A 17341-nucleotide genomic window follows, 5' to 3' on the forward strand; every position below is an offset into this window, starting at 1 on the left:
TATAAAAAATATTATGGTCAACAAATAACGATGAAATCACTGATCTAAATTAATAATGTAGGCCTACATAAAAAACTGCCACCTACGAACACAACAAGTAATTACAATTATATGGTAAGAACATATTACTTGAAATAACACACAATATAAACACTTATAAAGGCAATATTTCTCATTTTCGTTTGGTTTAACTTGTCATACTAGAATAACTAAAACTGAAATACACATTTATTAAAACAATGATATTTTAAATAAACAACGTGTATCCTTTTGAAAATGAAAAATACTCAAATCTAATTCAAATGTGTCTCATTCATATTAAAATAACACTGAACAGCAAATAAATATATAAATGAAAGGTAAAATGAATTGTAATTTTTATAGTAATGAGATAAAATGTAATATTTATTAAGTCTGCTAGTTTCATACTGATGTAATTTTGGTTTACATTTTGACAGTTACTTTTAATAAATATGTCATTTGCTTTAATAATCCCCAAAGGTTCTGTACAAGTATACAAGTACAGTAGTCAAAATTGCTGACACATTTATTTTTTTATTTTTTATTCATTAAATTTTATTAACATGAACACAGAAGTGCAGTTCACAACAGTTGCTTGTTTTTCACAAATGTGACCCTGGACCACAAAACTACTCATAAGGGTAAATATTTATGGAATAAATATGCTTTGCATTGATGTGTGGTTTGTTAGGATAGAACAATATTTGTCTGAGATACAACTATTTGAAAATCTGCAATCTAAGGTGTGAAAAAATCAAAATGCTGAGAAAATTTGCCTTTAAAGATGTGCAAACGAAGCTCTTAGCAATGCATATTACTACTCAAAAAATAAGTTTTGATATATGTATGATTGGAAATGTACAAAATATCTTCATGGAACATGATCTTAATATCCTAATGATTTTTGGCATAAAAGAAAAAGTGATAATTTAGACCCATACAATGTATACTGCCCTCCAAAGGCAAAGCGCAGTAACTACACATTTGGTCAAAATTGAGTTAAGGCTTAAAATGGGCTTTGTGACAACTGTTTTGTCTCCTCTTCAATTTTGTCTCGTTTCAGAGAAAGCTACAAAGTAGCTACAAAATCCAAACTAATGTCATATATGGTCTAAAAACTTTAAAGGCATTTTTCTCAGTTTCAGTGTTGGCGTAGTTACTGCACTTTGCCTTTGTAGGGCAGTATTGTTGTCTACCTAAGACTGGTTTTGTGCTCCAGGGTCACAAATGTTGTTTCAGAAACAAAGTATTTCCATATTTCTTGTGTTATTTCCTTCTAGACATGCGTCAGTCATGCAGGTTGAGGGCGTCAGGGTTGTGGTTCATTGGGTGGTGTTGGTGTTGTTGTTGGTGTGTGTGGCGCTGGTCCTGATGAAGTGCAGCAGTGTGATGTCGTAGAGCACCTGGTGTCCGTTGTTCCAGGTGTAGAGCGCTCTGACGCGCGGGTTGTAGTCCAGCATGGAGATGTGTGAGTACTGGTTGTGGAAGGCGATGTCGGTGTACTCGTAGGAGGAGGTGGCGGTGTGGAAGGTGAAGTGCACTTTAGCTCCGGCCAGGTGTGAGTTGGTGACGTAGAGCGTGCCGCAGATGAGGAAGGACTCTCCGGCGCTGCGTTTGGGGAAGCCGGTGTCCCAGGAGCGCAGCACGTCCAGCGTGTCCGGATGCAGGCGGCTGAGCACCATGTTCCCGCCGTGAGGGATGCTGGAGTACACCGCCCACAGCCCCGTCTCGTCCGCCATCAGGTCGATGTCAGACGAGCCGCCCCAGGAGTACGGGAAGGTGTTGTTGAACCCGGCCTGATCCAGAGGACGCTGCTGCAGGACGCCGCCGCTCGCCAGATCATAGCGCACCAGCACACTGCTGTGGTGTTTGTTGTAGTACAGAGAGCCGTTATACACCACGTGACCCGTACCTGACACACACAAACACAATATATTAAAAAACATAGTTTATCTTGCAGTTCTGACTTTTTGACTTGAGCTTACATGACATAGTTGTAAATAATATTTTTTCATAAATCTAAGATTCATATGCCACAATTCTAACTTCTTCTTGTAATTTTAAGTTAACATCTGACGATTCTGACTTTTTTCCTAATTTTGACTTTACTTAGATTTTTTTAAATTTTGTAATTCTGAGTTTATGTCTCACAATTTTGACAATTTTTGCAAATCTGTGTTTACAGCTCACAAATTTTATTTGTATTTTGCAGTTCTACATTTTTCATGATTCTAAATTTACATCTTTTATAACTTTTTTTGTAATTTTGAATTTAAAACTTGTAATTCTGCTCCGTGTTTACATCTTGCAGTTCAGAACTTTTTATATGCAATTCTAGGTTTACATCCCACAATTCTGACTTTTTATTCATAATTGTAAGTTTATGTCTCGCAATTCTGACTCTATTTTTGTATTATATTGTTATGTTATGTTATGTATATTTTTGAGTTTAATCTCACAATACTGACTTTATATTTCTAATTCTACTAATTTTACATCTCAGAATTCAGAATTTTCAGAATTCTGAGTTAACTTTTTCATGATTCTAAATTTACATCTTTTATAATTTTTTTTGTCATTTTGAATTTAAAACTTGTAATTCTGCTCCGTGTTTACATCTTGCAGTTCAGAACTTTTTATATGTAATTCTAGGTTTACACCCCACAATTCTGACTTTTTATTCATAATTCTAAGTTTATGTCTCGCAATTCTGACTTTATTTTTGTATTATATTGTTATGTTATGTTAAGTTATTTTATGTTATGTATATTTTTGAGTTTAATCTCACAATACTGACTTTATATTTCTAATTCTAAGTTTACATCTCAGAATTCAGAATTTTCAGTTCACTTTTTCATGATTCTAAATTTACATGTTTTATGACCTTTTTGGAATCATTTTTAGGTTTAATCTAGAAATTCTGAACTTTTCATAATTCTGAGTGTAAATCTCGCAATTCTAAAATTTTTTTGCTATTTGAGTGGAAATTTCAAAATTCTGACTTTTTTTGAAGATCAGTCAGTGTAGTGTTTTTTGTTAGTGGATCATGTGATTCTCTGTGTGAACGTCACTGAAGGTGTTTGACAGAGGCACATTCATACCTGCCCACGGGTGAGGAAGATGATGGATGATGAAGTTCTGTCCGGTGGCGAAGTCACCAAGAGACTGATACTCCACCAGACGCCTGCCTTTAAAATAGCCATCCATCACCCACACCTAAACACACACACGACAATGATGAGACTTTTCTCTCAACGATGCAATTTTGACAACTTATTGTACAGAAAATATAGTACAGTATAGTAAAAAGTGCCATGACAGTGGTTCTCAACCAAGGAAACTTAAAATTACTTCTAAACATCAAGATCTTGCTTTTGTCTGTGGACATATACAGAAGTTTTGTTTTAAAGGGAAATGTCTCTGATTGAGCGATTGAGGCGTTCTGTTGTTGGATGTAATAATGAACATAGCAGTCGTCATTTACTCCCGACATCTGAGCCGCTGAAGACACAGAGGATTAACATTACTTTCATTTTTGAAAGGAAAGCGCAGATCCTGATCTACATATGCATCTATGTTCGTGCGAATCACTCCTGATGCAGCTTCACCCACAGCAGAAGAGAGGAGAAGGGGTTTTTATGCATCTTTGCAAATGGCCTAAATTAACAATGTGCTTGTTGGCAAGTTTCGTGGCTAAAGTAAACATTACGGCTCATAATCCCACAGCAGAGAGGGGCGGGGCAAGCAGAGCTCATTTGCATTTAAAGGTCCCATGCGATAAAATGAGTTGCTTTTTTGTAGAGCTGATTTTGACAAGGTAAAAGGGTGTTGTTTTTACTTTACTATAGAAAATTTTTAACCAAAGTATATTATAGACTTTTCATTAAGACCCTAAAGAATCGTATGAACTTGTGGAAAATGGGCATCCGATGACCCTTTTAAAAAGGATTTCTAGAAATGAAAAGTGATGAAAATGAATCAAATCTGAAAAATCCATTAGAATTTTTATAATGTTTATATATTTTATGTTAGTTTATAAGTTTTATCAAAAGGGCCTTGGAGTCTAATAGAAGTGCAGCTGTGTTGTGTGTGGTGTGAGATGTTCTGCATACGCGGTTGTCTGAGCTGTCGACCACGCTGTCCATCATCCATGATCCGAAGCGGGATCCCGAGGATCTGATGGTGAGCGGAGCGCTGATGCCCGTCAGACGACCACAACCTGACAAAAAGATTAAGAGTTTTAGCATTTAAAAGAGCAGCGTGAGTGCAGCCAGTTGACTGTTAGAGCTAGGATGATGATGATGATGATGATGAAGATGCTGTGTGTCGGTACCCAGCTGACTGGAGCAGGAGTGCAGGTGCCGCTGGAGGATGAACTGGCGCTGCTGCAGCTGCTGATAATGACGGAAAGTGAAGCGCTCCTGCAGGACAGACAGAGAGTGGTTCAGCTTCTCCAGCTCCTCCTTCAGAGCCTCCAGCTGCACCGCATCGGCCCGCAGACGCCCCATCAGAGCCCGCAGGGGGCGACACTGAGACACGCTCCCACGCAGCTCCTGCCGCCACACACACACTCAACTAAAGAAAAGCACTGAGGACATGCTATATACCACAGCTGCTCAACCCTGTTCCTGGAGATCTACCTTCCTGCAGAGTTCAGCTCCAACCCTGATCAAACACAACTGAACCAACTAATTAGGATCTGAAGGAGCACTTGATAATTACAGACAGCTGTGTTTGATCAGGGTTGGAGCTGAACTCTGCAGGAAGGTAGATCTCCAGGAACAGGGTCTGTTTTATACAGGGTACAATTTTATACAGTTCTGCATAAATATGACCCAAAACATCATTAAATCTTCATATAAGTCCTGAAAGTTGACAAAGAGAAAAATATGTCATTTATTTATTGAAAAAAATGATCCAGTGTTACATATCTTTGCATTGTAAAAGTACGTGAATTTCTTGGATTAGCAGTTCATTTCAGGCAGTGGTTATTTGCACTAAGTGAAAATAGCCATGGATTCTATTTACACTATGTTGAAATAGCAATATTTTCTGATATGTGACCCTGGACCACAAAACTAGTCATAAGGTTAAATTTTACAAAACTGAGATGTATACATCATATGAAAGCTCAATAAATACGCTTTCTATTGATGTGTGGTTTGTTAGGATAGGACCATATTTGACTGAGAAAATCACCTTTAAAGTTGTCCAAATTAAGTTCTTAACAATGCATATTACTAATCAAAAATTACATTTTGAAATATTTATAGTAGGAACTTTACAAAAATATTCATGGAACATGATCTTTACTTAATTTCCTAATGATTTTTGGCATAAAAGAAAAATCGATAATTTTGACCCATACAATGTATTTTTGGCTATTGCTACAAATATACCCCAGCGACTTAAGACTGGTTTTGTGCTCCAGGGTCACATATTTATAATACTTATTGCAAATAAACACAATTATCTGCACCTCAGTATTGTAGAATATTAATACAGTATGCAGTAATTGCATACTGAGTGTAAATTATAATTTTAATTCAATTTATTAAATGGAACTGCCTTATTGGGACAATAAGCCCTCCCTACACCTACCCTAACCAATACTTTATTTTTAACTTGTTCTTTTTTTTTTTTTTTAAATAAACGCCTTTCTGATATGATATGAGATTTGGAAAAGGAGAAAAAAAGTTTGCCAGAAGGGGGATTCGAACCCGAATCGGTTGTGTTGAAAAGAGTGAAACATGTGGCTTATCTTCTGTGCCACTGGAGTCAACAATTAACTGCCATCTTTTGTAGTGTTGACTATACCAATCACACACTGGTGGGTGGAGTTAGAGTAAATAGACACTGCATTAATTTAAAGGTGAAATTAGAGTCCATCTGTGCAGATGTGTTTTCAGTCAGTGCAATGACTATCAAATGTCAGTTTGTGACCTGTTTTATTCAAAGAACAGGGATTTATCAAAGTCTGATCATGTTTGTGGAAGTGAATCATGTCATGAAGGAGATTACTGAGGGCCTCGGAAAAAGAGTTGATTTTGCTCATGAAACTAGAAAAGGTTACAAAACCATCTCTAAAGAGTTTGGACTCCACAAATCCATGGTCAGACAGATTGTGAACAAATGGAGGAAATTCAAGACCACTGTTACCTTCCCGAGAAGTGGTCAACCAACCAAGATCACTCCACAGCAGAACGTGTAATAGTCTGCAAGCCTGCCATTATTAATGAAACAATGAATTCTGAATTATACCCGCAAATTCTAAAGGAAAACATCAGGACACCTGTTTAAAAACAAAGTCTCAAGGGAACGCAGCAAGACAACAACCCCTACTGTGTGTGTTACCTGCAGGCTCTTGCTGGTCAGACTGTGAGGCTCCTCGTGGGCTGTGTTCAGCCGTTTCTCCAGCATCTGCAGGAGCATCTCAGAGTCTCTCAGGTGCTGCAGATCATGAGTCGTCCGCTGGTTCAGGATCTCCATGTACTGAGAGACGTTCAGCACCTGTCACACACAGATAATGATGATGATGATGATGATGGTGAGTGTGTGTGAGGATCTGAAGCTGAGCGATCCTCACCTGATCAGAGATCTGCTGCAGTCGTGTGTGTCGAGGGTCTCCGCCGCAGACGCCGTGAGCCGGAGTCATGATGGAGCAGACGCAGTTCCCCTGAACAGAGCCGTACACCTGCCAGCCCTCGTCCTCACCTGGGTATGACACCTGCTGACCACACAAACCACACACATACTACTACACTGACTCAGTTCAGTGCTATTCTTCACCCACTATCAACAGGTGCAACCTTTAACACCACAGAAGAACATCATCTTCACACTGTATAAAAGAACATCTTAAACTGGCCTCAGCTGGTTTTTCTGCTCTCACGGTCTGGTCAGACTGGTTTTAGAAGGGTTCTGGGCACATTTCAGATGGTCCAACTAGGAGACTTCTTTAAACCAGCAAAGACCAGCCAATCACAGTGGTTGGTTAGACTGGTTTTGGACTTCCTTTTGTTATTTTCGTTACTGATATACTATTATAGTTTTTGCTAGAATACAATTTTATTTACATTTATATTGTCTTGATATTTTTAATTGGAATTTTAAATTATTCAAAAGGATTTTTTTGCACTTTGTCATATTTTATTAGTTTTTATCTTTTTTTTTTTTGTTGTTTATTTGGTTATTTTAGTACTTCTAGTTAAACTTAACAATGAGAAATGTTGCCGAAATAAAAATATATATATCAAATACTTTATTTTGTTTTATTTCAAGCAGTGATTTTTTATGGTGAGTTTTAGCTTTACTAATAATAACCCAAAAATATATAGCTTCAAGCAGCGATTACTAGGGCTCAAGCGCTTTAAGGTATTTAAGCACATATAAAAAAAGACATTACATTTTATTTAGGAAGTCTGTAACCACCTAAATGAACGATTTAAAAAAGCATTTTTGTCAAATACAGGTAATTTGCCATTGGAATATTATGTTTTGTAATGTTTATGACTGTTATAGCGCCAGCAGTCTCCCTAAAACGTTGCATGCTTGTTTAGGTTTTGTGAAGTTTTGAGTTTTCGTTTAAGCTTTATAGGCTTTTGGGCATTTTTGGACACCCTTTTCTAAACAACCCCATTATAGCTTTTCTAAAGGGTTAATATTTGACAGTTATTGACTTGGAGAGTCCTGAAAATTGCACTGCAGTGGTTGTTTCCAGATTAAGCAAAAAACCTAGGACTATTTAGCTTTTTTTGCTTTTTTTTTTTTTTTTACATTTGTACATTTTCTGAATCATTTAAGAAAGCACCCCAGTGGCCGATTTCTTTCACATTTCTGTCAGACTTTTAGGGTCATGAGTCAAGCAGGCCCATGAGATGTGAGTTTGGCAAAGATATCTTGTTCTATTCAAAGGTTACTTTTGATCGCTGTATTGCCCCCATCAGGTGGATTGAGGCAAGCTTTGGTGACATTGTCGGAGGTGTGAGTACTACCATCCCTCCATGTTTCAAGTCTGTATGACTTAGTTTTACATAAAGATTGCTGATCATTGGCCATTCTAACAATTTCAATAGGGTTTCAGTGCTACCTGCTTGAACCCCTAATAAAAAAATATATGCACTTATACATCATCAGAAAGCTAATAAATAAGCTTTCCATTGATGTCTGGTTTGTTAGGATAGGACAATATTTGGCCGAGATACAACTATTTGAAAATCTAGAATCTGAAAATTAAGAAAATCACCTTTAAAGTTGTTTAGATGAAGTTCTTAATGCATATTACTAATAAAAAATTATGTTTTCATATATTCACAGTAGGAAATTTACAAAATATCTTCATGGATCATGATCTTAATATCCTAATGATTTTTGGCATGAAAGAAAATTCAATAATTTTGACCCATACAATGTATTGTTGGCTATTTCTACAAATACACCTGTGCTACTTAAGACTAGTTTTGTCAATAATAACCATATGCACTAATCAGTGAAATAAAATTGGTTGCCTTGAATTCAGAGATTATATGTGACCCTGGACCACAAAACCAGTCTTAAGTCGCTGGGGTATATTTGTAGCAATAGCCAAAAATACGTTGTATGGGTCAAAATTATTGATTTTTCTTTTATGCCAAAAATCATTAGGAAATTAAGTAAAGATCATGTTCCATGAAGATTTTTGGTAAAATTCCTACTGTAAAAATCCAAATGTAATTTTTGATTTGTAATATGCATTGTTAAGAACTTAATTTGGACAACTTTAAAGGTGATTTTCTCAGTATTTTGTTTTTTTTGCATCCTCAGATTCCAGATATTCAAATAGATGTATCTCGACCAAATATTGTCCTATCCTAACAAACCAGACATCAATAGAAAGCTTATATATTGAGCTTTCATATGATATATATATCTCAGTTTTGTAAAATTTAACCTTATGACTGGTTTTGTGGTCCAGGGTCACATATGAGAAACATTTGTAAAAATAAAACCACTCATGTATAAAACACAGAACACACCCACACACACTGAACCCATCTCTCTCTCACACACACACACTGAACTCACGTCTCTCTCTCTCTCTCTCTCTCTCTCACACACACACTGCTGGGCTCTTTAATTAGACGAGCCGTTTCCATCTGTTCTGATCCGGTTACTGCGAGTCTCCATGTGTGTGTCACAGCGGCGTATGAAACACAAACACACTCACACACAGAGAGAGCTGACATCCTGCAGACACACACACAATCTCTCTCTCTCTCACACACACACACACACACACACACACACACACACACACACACACACACACACACACACACAGGTGCTGTACGCTGAGTGAACGAGAGCCAGAGTGTTTGACCTTCAGTGTAATGCTCTTCACTGACTAGACCCCTTCTCACTAGTATTCACTATTACTTTCATTCAAAACAATGAATCAGTCAGTATTAGTGCTCATGTGAGTTTGATCACTGGTTATGTAACTCCTGAGACTGCTGATACTCCTCTACTCTGATCCGTTGTAAATGTAAATGTTTGACTCGACCAATCATGTGAGTTTGAGGCGGGACTGTGTTAGGAGTGTTTAGAGAAACCTGTCTGTAGCACTCGTTATTTCTGTTCATCAATTGACCATATGCACAGATCACTTCCTTGTTTAGTCAATCCAGCTCATTTCCGGTCAACTGTAGTGTGTCATAATAGGAGTGTACTTTGCTGGTTTTCTCTACATAATCCATTCACAATCCAAGAAAAGTTTTGTTTGTCTAAGAGGACCAAATGTCCATGTATACTGTTTCAAAAATGACAAACGTGAGTTTAAAAACGATACACGACTAAATATGCGCTATGAGTCATTGCTATCATTGACAGTAAAAACCGGACAAACATCTGACAAGCTGATGTTAAATAAAGAGCTGTGCATTAAATGATTCAGACTAAATTCAGAGTAACAAAACTACAGCAGTAACACGTTTGTGTTGGTTAAATATAGACTATTTAATAGCTTTTACAGTTGAAGATAAAGCTTAAAACATGTAGTTGTTAAATTATATAAAATATTTCAAATTCATATTGAGTGCATTATTTAATTCTTATGCCATTATACCATAATATTTAACTTTTTCATTTGTAGTGAGCTATATATAAGTGTTTAAATAATTCACCCATATAGGCTGTTTGTCTTCAGTGCGGTAAAAGTACTACAATTTATTAGACTAGTAATTTTATAATAAATCGAAAAGCAAGATGTCTTGAAAAAACCAGGGAGTTGAAATGGCAGCCAATGATTGATCCTCTGCTGCCATCTTCTGGTTATATGGGTCATTTCATCTCATTTTCATCTTAAAAAGACGTTGTTTTCCATGAAAAGACACAGCTGTAGAGGTGAAGAATAGTAAAGCCTTGAAAATATTACAAGATTTTAAAAATGTGTTCATGACTATGAATACTATATAAATAATATGAAACTGAATGTTCATGCCACTATCATTATTTATCATGTTGCAATTATTATTTTTCTCAGTTTCTAAAAAGAACAAGGCAGTAGAGGAATCTCAAGAGTGTCCACCTAAATATAGCACATATAAAATCAGCTTCAGCAGACGTTTGCGAGCTGCCTATCATTATGCCGAAGTTCTAAAGAATGCGCTGCATATGGTCAATTAGACTGGAATCAACCAGTCTCACTGCTAACTTTTGCCTCTAACTGTGCTGTGACTTTACAGTGTGTCTCTGATTGGCTGATTGGTGTTTATCATGTGTTTTCTGCCGCCTCTGATTGGCTGGCTGGTGCTGTGAGGTTGGCTGTGTCTCTGATTGGCTGATTGGTGTTTATCATGTGTTTTCTGCTGCCTCTGATTGGCTGGCTGGTGCTGTGAGGTTGGCTGTGTCTCTGATTGGCTGATTGGTGTTTATCATGTGTTTTCTGCTGCCTCTGATTGGCTGGCTGGTGCTGTGAGGTTGTGGTGTCTATGCCAGGTCCTGGCCGGTCGTGAGTGGCAGATCTCCAGTTCTCAGAGGAAGTGCCACACTGTGTGTGTGGGTGTGTTTGTGTGTCGGTGAGTTTGTTTGTTCCCGGTTTAAAATTACACCTCGTGTTTAAAGACACAAACACACATGCTCTGAAAGACAGTAAAGCACAAACACACATTTGACTCACAATTGAACACACACAATCAAAGTAACGTTTGTACTTACGCTGATGATTTTCTCTGCGTTTCCGGGTCGTGCGATGTGTGGATCGAGTCCCACCAGCCCTGGCAGCGTCTGGGACATCCAGTTAGTGACCATGATCATGGTGCTCAAGACCGCACCGACCTTCAGCAGAGGAACGCTCATGTCCCGCCGGTCAAACTCACGCTACACCACACTGACAGTCCTTCTGTGAGTCCTGATGTCAAAGAAGACAGTTTGTAAAAATCAATCTAGAAACTGCAGGTGGATTTCAAACCCAGATTAAAAATGAATCTGAAGATGAGTGGAGTCCAAACGTCCAGATTCACTGCTGAGCGGAACAGAGAACAGATGAAGACAAATGTCTCACGATACTGAACCTACAGAGAGAGAGAGAGAGAGACAGGGTGGGAGAGATGGGAAGGTGTGTCTCTCTGGAAAGACACAGGAATTCCCATAATCATTCCAGTAATGCAAAAATTAAAAAAAAATGAAATATAATTAATGAATTAATTAAATCAAGACAAGACAGGAGAATCTGAAATGATCACTGAGAATAATGAGACTTTTGAGGTGTGAAACAATTTAATTTTTAACATTTTTAATAATATTTTTTGGCATGAAATTTTCATTAGAAACACACATAAGAAACACATTTGTGACCCTTGAGCACAAAACCAGTCTTATTTGTAGCAATAGCCAACAATACATTGTATGGGTCAAAATTTTTCTTTTATGCCAAAATCATTAGGATATTAAGATCATGTTCCATGAAGATATTTTGTAAATTTCCTACTATAAATATATCCAAAGTTAATTTTGGATTAGTAATATGCATTGCTCAGAATTCTATTTGAACAATGTTAAAGGCGATTTTGTCAATATTGAGATTTTTTTGAACCCTCAGATTCCAGATTTTCAAATAGACGTATCTCAAGCCAAATATTGTCCTATCCTAACAAACTAAACATCAATGGAAAGCTGATTTATTAGCTTTCAGATGATGTATAAATCTCAGTTTCAAAAAATTAACCTTATGACTGGTTTTGTGGTCCAGGGTCACATTTCATAAAAATAATTATATTCTTAATTGGTCTTTCTATCAGATGAATCATACATGTTGAATCATTGGCTAATCTGTTGATCTGATCTGTGTGAAGTCACGTGTCCTAAACCAGGTAATTTATTAAGTAATAGTTTATTTAAAAATCTCTCCTCTCAAACAGTACTTATCAAAACCGCAGTCAGAGAATCTCCATCCACATTAAACACTACAAACAAACCGGTCGACATCTAAATCCCCGTTCGTCGACCTGCTGGATGGAGCTGCTGAGATGTCTTTTCCCAGAATGCACTGCTCGTTTGCCATAGAGCTCATTACATCATGTAAACAAGTTAAAATACAGCCTCGTGTAGCACCAAGATTAAGAAACATTCATACAAACAAATATAAAAATACATCAACATCTTTCAAACAATAATACAAAATAAATGTAAATCTGAGTGAGGTCTGATGTCAGTAAACAGCAAACGAAAGCATCTGGATGTGTGTAATCATGTCACGTGATCCCCCTTCAAGCGCAACTTCCTGTTATCAGACAAACGCAAGCACCTGAAGGACTGATGTATAAATATATACACTGTCAAAGTCTTTTCTGGACTAGCCGTTGAAGCAAACCTTCCCCACGCTGAAACCAAACTTCTGTTTCGAGCTCCCGAAATCCGTCACGGCCACGTCCACGAGAGGCAGAACCTCCGACTGCGGAGAGTCCACCTCCAGAACGGTCTGCTCCTGCCCCGAACGCGACTGCAGACACAGAGAAACCACATGTGTGATCATTACATGACAGCTGCAAACAATGAGTCATTTATGTAAACTGATTCAGGATTTGCAGAATAGTCATTTTAATTAATTCAACATGCACTGAGTTGCTCATTGGAACTGATTCAGAATATAGTGAGTCATTCTTATGAACTAATTCAGGATCTGCTAAGTCATTTATGCGATCTGATTAAGGATTTGCTGATTCGTTCTTGTGAACTGATTCAGGATTCAGTGAGTCATTTATAAGAACCAATTCAGGATTCACTGAATTGTTTATGTGAACGGACTCTGGATTCTCTTTTATGTGAATTGATTCAGAATTCACTGAGTTATTCATGTAAACTGATTCAAGATGTGCAGATTTGTTCTTGTAACTTGTAAACTGACTCATGATTCACTGAGTCATTTATGCGATCTGATTAAGGATTTGCTGATTCGTTCTTGTGAACTGATTCAGGATTCAATGAGTCATTTATAAGAACCAATTCAGGATTCACTGAATTGTTTATGTGAACTGACTCTGGATTCTCTTTTATGTGAATTAATTCAGGATCCACTGAGTTATTCATGTGAACTGATTTGAGATTTGCTGAATCATTTATTTGAACTGATTCAGCATGCACTCAGTTGTTCATAGGAATTGATTTAGGATTTAGTGAGTCATTCATATGGACTGATTCAGGATTTGCTGAGTCATTTATGTGATCTGAAGTTGTTTATGTGAATTGATTTAGGATCCACAGAGTTATTAATGTGAACTGATTCAAGATTTTCTGATTTGTTCTTGTAAAATGGATTCAGGATTCATTGAGATGAATGTAAACCATTTCAGGATTTGCCAAACTGTTTATATGCAATGATTCAGGTTTCAAAGAGTCATTTATATGAATAAATTCAGTACTCACTGAACCATTTATGTGAACCGACTCAGGATTTGCTTGTATGTGAATTGACTAAGGATTCACTGAGTTTTTCATGTAAACTGATTCAAGATGTGTAGATTTGTTCTTGTAAGCTGACTCATGATTCACTGAGTCATTTAAGTAGGATTTGCCGAATCGTTTATGTGAACTGAACCAGGATGTGAACTGATTCAGGATTCAGTCATTCATGTGAACTGAAGGTATGGGCTGAGATGAGCGTGTACCTGACAGCCGTCGTGCGTGGGCTGGATGTAATGTGCGTTCTGCTGTGTCAGCTCCTCTCCGTTGCTGCCTCTGAAGCGCAGAGCATGTCTGTAGCTGAGGGAGGCGCTGTCGAACCAGCCGGCCGAGTTCTGACACACGTACGTGAAGCTCTGGCGAGCCGTGGCACTCAAGAGCTTCAGGAAACCCAGCTGCACGATATGAATGGGGTTTCCATCCACATCCACATAAGAGAACTACACAACACAGACAGAGTGTGAGTGAAAGTGAAAGCACAGAGGATAAACATACACAACACAATAAACACACACACACACACACACACACACACACACACACACACACACACACACCTGTGAGCCTTTCTTAAACTGACTGAACCAGGTTCCTGGTTTCTCTTTGCTCCATGAAGCCATTTTGACCTGTGCACAATAAACGCCAGTAGCACATGTTATTTCTGATCATTCATATTCTCTCATATTCATATTCATAGGCCTCCCCCCTTTTCACAGTTCTTTTTTAATTAACAGATAATTAAAACATTAAAAACTGAATTCATGTCTGAGGTTAGTGTGATTTGGATCTCTCACCGCTTGTACGCTGCTGTGCGGCTGGAGACAAGTTTCACCTTCTGCTGTGAAGTTGCAGAACACTTTAAACGCATCTCTATGGCACCCCTGGTTGGGGTCAATCCAGTAAACTCCTGAGGTCAAAGGTCATACATAGAGAACAGATTGAGAATACACAGGACTATGATGATGATACCTCCAGTCATGTAGACTAGCAAAGAGTAGTAAAAGTAGAAATTCTCAAAAACATTCTCCAGCACTAGAACAAGTGAAAATGAAGTGAGCGTGTGCCTCTGTACCATCGGGATACTCGGGGTGGCACATCCACAGCTCTTTGCAGGTGCGGGCGGGACTGTGGTAGGTGCCCAGTGGAGTTCTGAGTCCCTCCACGTCTGTCTTCATGGAGGCCAGAGACGCGAACACCTCCTCCATGTCCTTCTCCTCCCCCTGAGCCTCCTCATCCTGCATCTGTCCATCCTCCAAGGCCGCTCCATCCACATCCGAATGTCTCCTCCTCTTCCCACGACCATCCAGAGCTGGAGGAACCACCATTCCTACTGCAGGATGACCCTGGAAAGTGATGTTTAGTTTCATCACTCGTTCATTTAATGCTCTTTCATCTAGCAATGTGTTTATAGGTGACTGGGAACTCACCGGGGGACCAGGGGGTCCGGCAGGACCGGTATCTCCTCTGGGTCCAATAGGGCCCTTAAATAAACCACATTATTCACACACATCAATGAGTTATTCAGTACTTGCTAACACATCTAATCTCAAATGGTCAGCAGATCAATATGAATACAAGTAAAAATGCAAAGCAGTGCATGTTTCACCTGGTTTCCTTTAGATCCTTTCTGTCCCATGGATCCCTGAAACACAGCATTACAGACTGAAGATGTGAGACCAGTACAAGCCCAAACAGATCCAGAACACCATGACGGGTTTGGTGTTTGTGAAGATTAAAGTGTTATAAGACTCACAGACAGTCCAGGTGGTCCCGGTGGTCCGGTGAGTCCTGCAGGTCCAACTGGACCCTGTCGGCAGAAACACTATTAAATCACCTTCTTAAAAGTGTGTGTGAGTTTGTGTATATATGAGTGGGTATGCGTTCACCTCATCTCCTTTAGCTCCCTGCAGCCCCTGGTTTCCCGGCAGTCCTCGATCTCCTTTTTCTCCAAACTCACCCGGAGGCCCAATCAAACCGATCAGACCGCCATGACCCTGACACACACACACAGAAATAATAAAGTCATGAGTATTTACTGCCTGTGTATGTGAATGTGTGTGTGGTGACGTACCTTCTCTCCTTTCTTGCCGGGATCTCCCTTCAGTCCTGCAAGTCCAGCGGGACCCTGCACATGTAGAATGAGATCATCAGTCTGATATCACATTAAAAACCAGTGCTTGATGAGTGCTATTGAGCTTTACCATTGGCCCTGGAGGTCCGGTTTGGCCTGGAGGTCCATTCAGCCCTTGTTCTCCCTGAAGCAGAGACAGAATGTGACTCTCACTCTTATTATATCAACATATCTAAGAGAGGACCTCAGCTCCAGGCCAGCAGGGGGCATTCACCAGTGTTTGATTCAGCTGAGCATGCTGTTTTAAATTTAATGCATGGATGAATTAACAATAAGATCTATAACATGCATTTGGAAAGAGTGAATTTCTATTTCACTCCGAGATTAAGGATATTAATGGATGATGAGGCTGTATGTAAACTCATGAGTCAAGTGCAAATCAAAGTGAAGTGGCGAATTTGTACTCTGCATTTAACCCATTCGAGGGGTTTGGTGCTTTGCTCAAGGGTCTCACCTTGGTCGTGGCATTGAAGGTGGAAGAGAGCCCTGATTATTCACTCTCCCCACCGACAAAATTGCTGGGACTCTGTCTGGAGTCAAGGGCTCTTGTTCATTTGTTCAGATTCTACATTATGATACGTGGATTTGAGCAGAGAAAAAGCATCAGCAATAAGAAGAACAGGGCTCACCGCTGGTCCAGGGATTCCTGGAAGTCCCTGAGGTCCTGCTTTCCCTGGGTTCCCCTGACCGCCCACTGGCCCCATCTTTCCCATGACGCCTTCATAACCTGCAGCTCCCTGAACACAATGAATCACAAGAACATCAGGAGGATGATTAGATCTTTAAAACATCCTCTTAAATCTCATTCAGAAGTTTGCTGGAACTGATCTTTCGCTCCTTTGATGCTGAGCTTGTGTCAGCACAGAATTACCAAACCTACTGAGGTTCCAGAGACGCTTAAAGACTGACCAATGACAGACCAATAAGATCTCAATGTGGGCGGAACTTTTCCAGTATTACAGAAAATGAATGAAGACTTGATTTATCATCTACTGATTGTCTCACCTTGTCTCCTTTCAGCCCTGGTCGTCCCTCCTTTCCAGCAGGCCCCAAGTGACCCTAAACACAAACCCAAGAGACAAAAGCAGATAGAAGCTCCACACGTACACAAAACAAAGTTAAATCATGTAGCGCTTAACCTAATTCTTACTCACCCTGCGTCCTGGTCTTCCTGGTGGTCCTGGTTCTCCAGAGGCTCCTGGAGGGCCCTGATTACCAGAGTCACAAGGGAGAGAGTCGAAACATGATGGGAGA

The 17341-nt window shown here is 39.0% G+C and overlaps 2 protein-coding genes across 4 annotated transcripts in view; both read right to left on the reverse strand.

Annotated features, from left to right (window-relative positions):
- Nucleotides 1-431: 431 nt before the first annotated feature.
- Nucleotides 432-11587, reverse strand: olfm2b (olfactomedin 2b). 2 transcript variants are annotated; one of them, XM_073841656.1, is made up of 8 exons: nt 11508-11587; nt 11215-11407; nt 6608-6751; nt 6376-6531; nt 4355-4574; nt 4134-4240; nt 3123-3237; nt 432-1933 (listed from the first exon to the last, which is right to left on the reverse strand). In XM_073841656.1, the coding sequence occupies exons 2-8, from the start codon at nt 11353-11355 to the stop codon at nt 1344-1346; spliced, it is 1473 nt and encodes a 490-aa protein (XP_073697757.1). In that variant the 5' UTR covers nt 11356-11407; nt 11508-11587; the 3' UTR covers nt 432-1343. The 2 variants fall into 2 exon arrangements, with proteins under 2 accessions (XP_073697757.1, XP_073697758.1); XM_073841657.1 differs by having other exon boundaries at nt 433-1933; nt 6608-6748; nt 11215-11556.
- Nucleotides 11588-11756: 169 nt separating this feature from the next.
- The window catches only part of col5a3b (collagen, type V, alpha 3b), a 31220-nt gene continuing 25635 nt past the window's right edge, over nt 11757-17341 (reverse strand). For both annotated transcript variants that reach the window (XM_073841583.1, XM_073841582.1), the window contains exons 52-65: nt 17242-17295; nt 17093-17146; nt 16717-16824; nt 16158-16211; nt 16028-16081; nt 15843-15950; nt 15710-15763; nt 15563-15598; nt 15384-15437; nt 15029-15299; nt 14751-14863; nt 14514-14582; nt 14163-14396; nt 11757-12997 (exon numbers count right to left, since the gene is read on the reverse strand). In XM_073841583.1, the coding sequence (XP_073697684.1) occupies nt 12851-12997; nt 14163-14396; nt 14514-14582; nt 14751-14863; nt 15029-15299; nt 15384-15437; nt 15563-15598; nt 15710-15763; nt 15843-15950; nt 16028-16081; nt 16158-16211; nt 16717-16824; nt 17093-17146; nt 17242-17295 (1410 nt within the window). In that variant the 3' untranslated portion in view covers nt 11757-12850. The remainder of the gene's footprint in view (nt 12998-14162; nt 14397-14513; nt 14583-14750; nt 14864-15028; nt 15300-15383; nt 15438-15562; nt 15599-15709; nt 15764-15842; nt 15951-16027; nt 16082-16157; nt 16212-16716; nt 16825-17092; nt 17147-17241; nt 17296-17341) is intronic.

The sequence above is a fragment of the Garra rufa genome, chromosome 6 (genome assembly GCF_049309525.1).
Source record: "Garra rufa chromosome 6, GarRuf1.0, whole genome shotgun sequence".
In the NCBI taxonomy this organism is placed as follows: domain Eukaryota; kingdom Metazoa; phylum Chordata; class Actinopteri; order Cypriniformes; family Cyprinidae; genus Garra; species Garra rufa.

Excerpts from the sequence above, each read along its gene's own strand:
- olfm2b (XM_073841656.1), bottom strand. The coding sequence starts at position 11,355 with ATGAGCGTTCCTCTGCTGAAGGTCGGTGCGGTCTTGAGCACCATGATC. Across the intron at positions 6,752-11,214 it reads ACGCAGAGAAAATCATCAGC|CAGGTGTCATACCCAGGTGA; the intron begins GTAAGTACAAAC and ends TTGTGTGGTCAG. Across the intron at positions 4,241-4,354 it reads CTCCTGCTCCAGTCAGCTGG|GTTGTGGTCGTCTGACGGGC; the intron begins GTACCGACACAC and ends TCTTTTTGTCAG.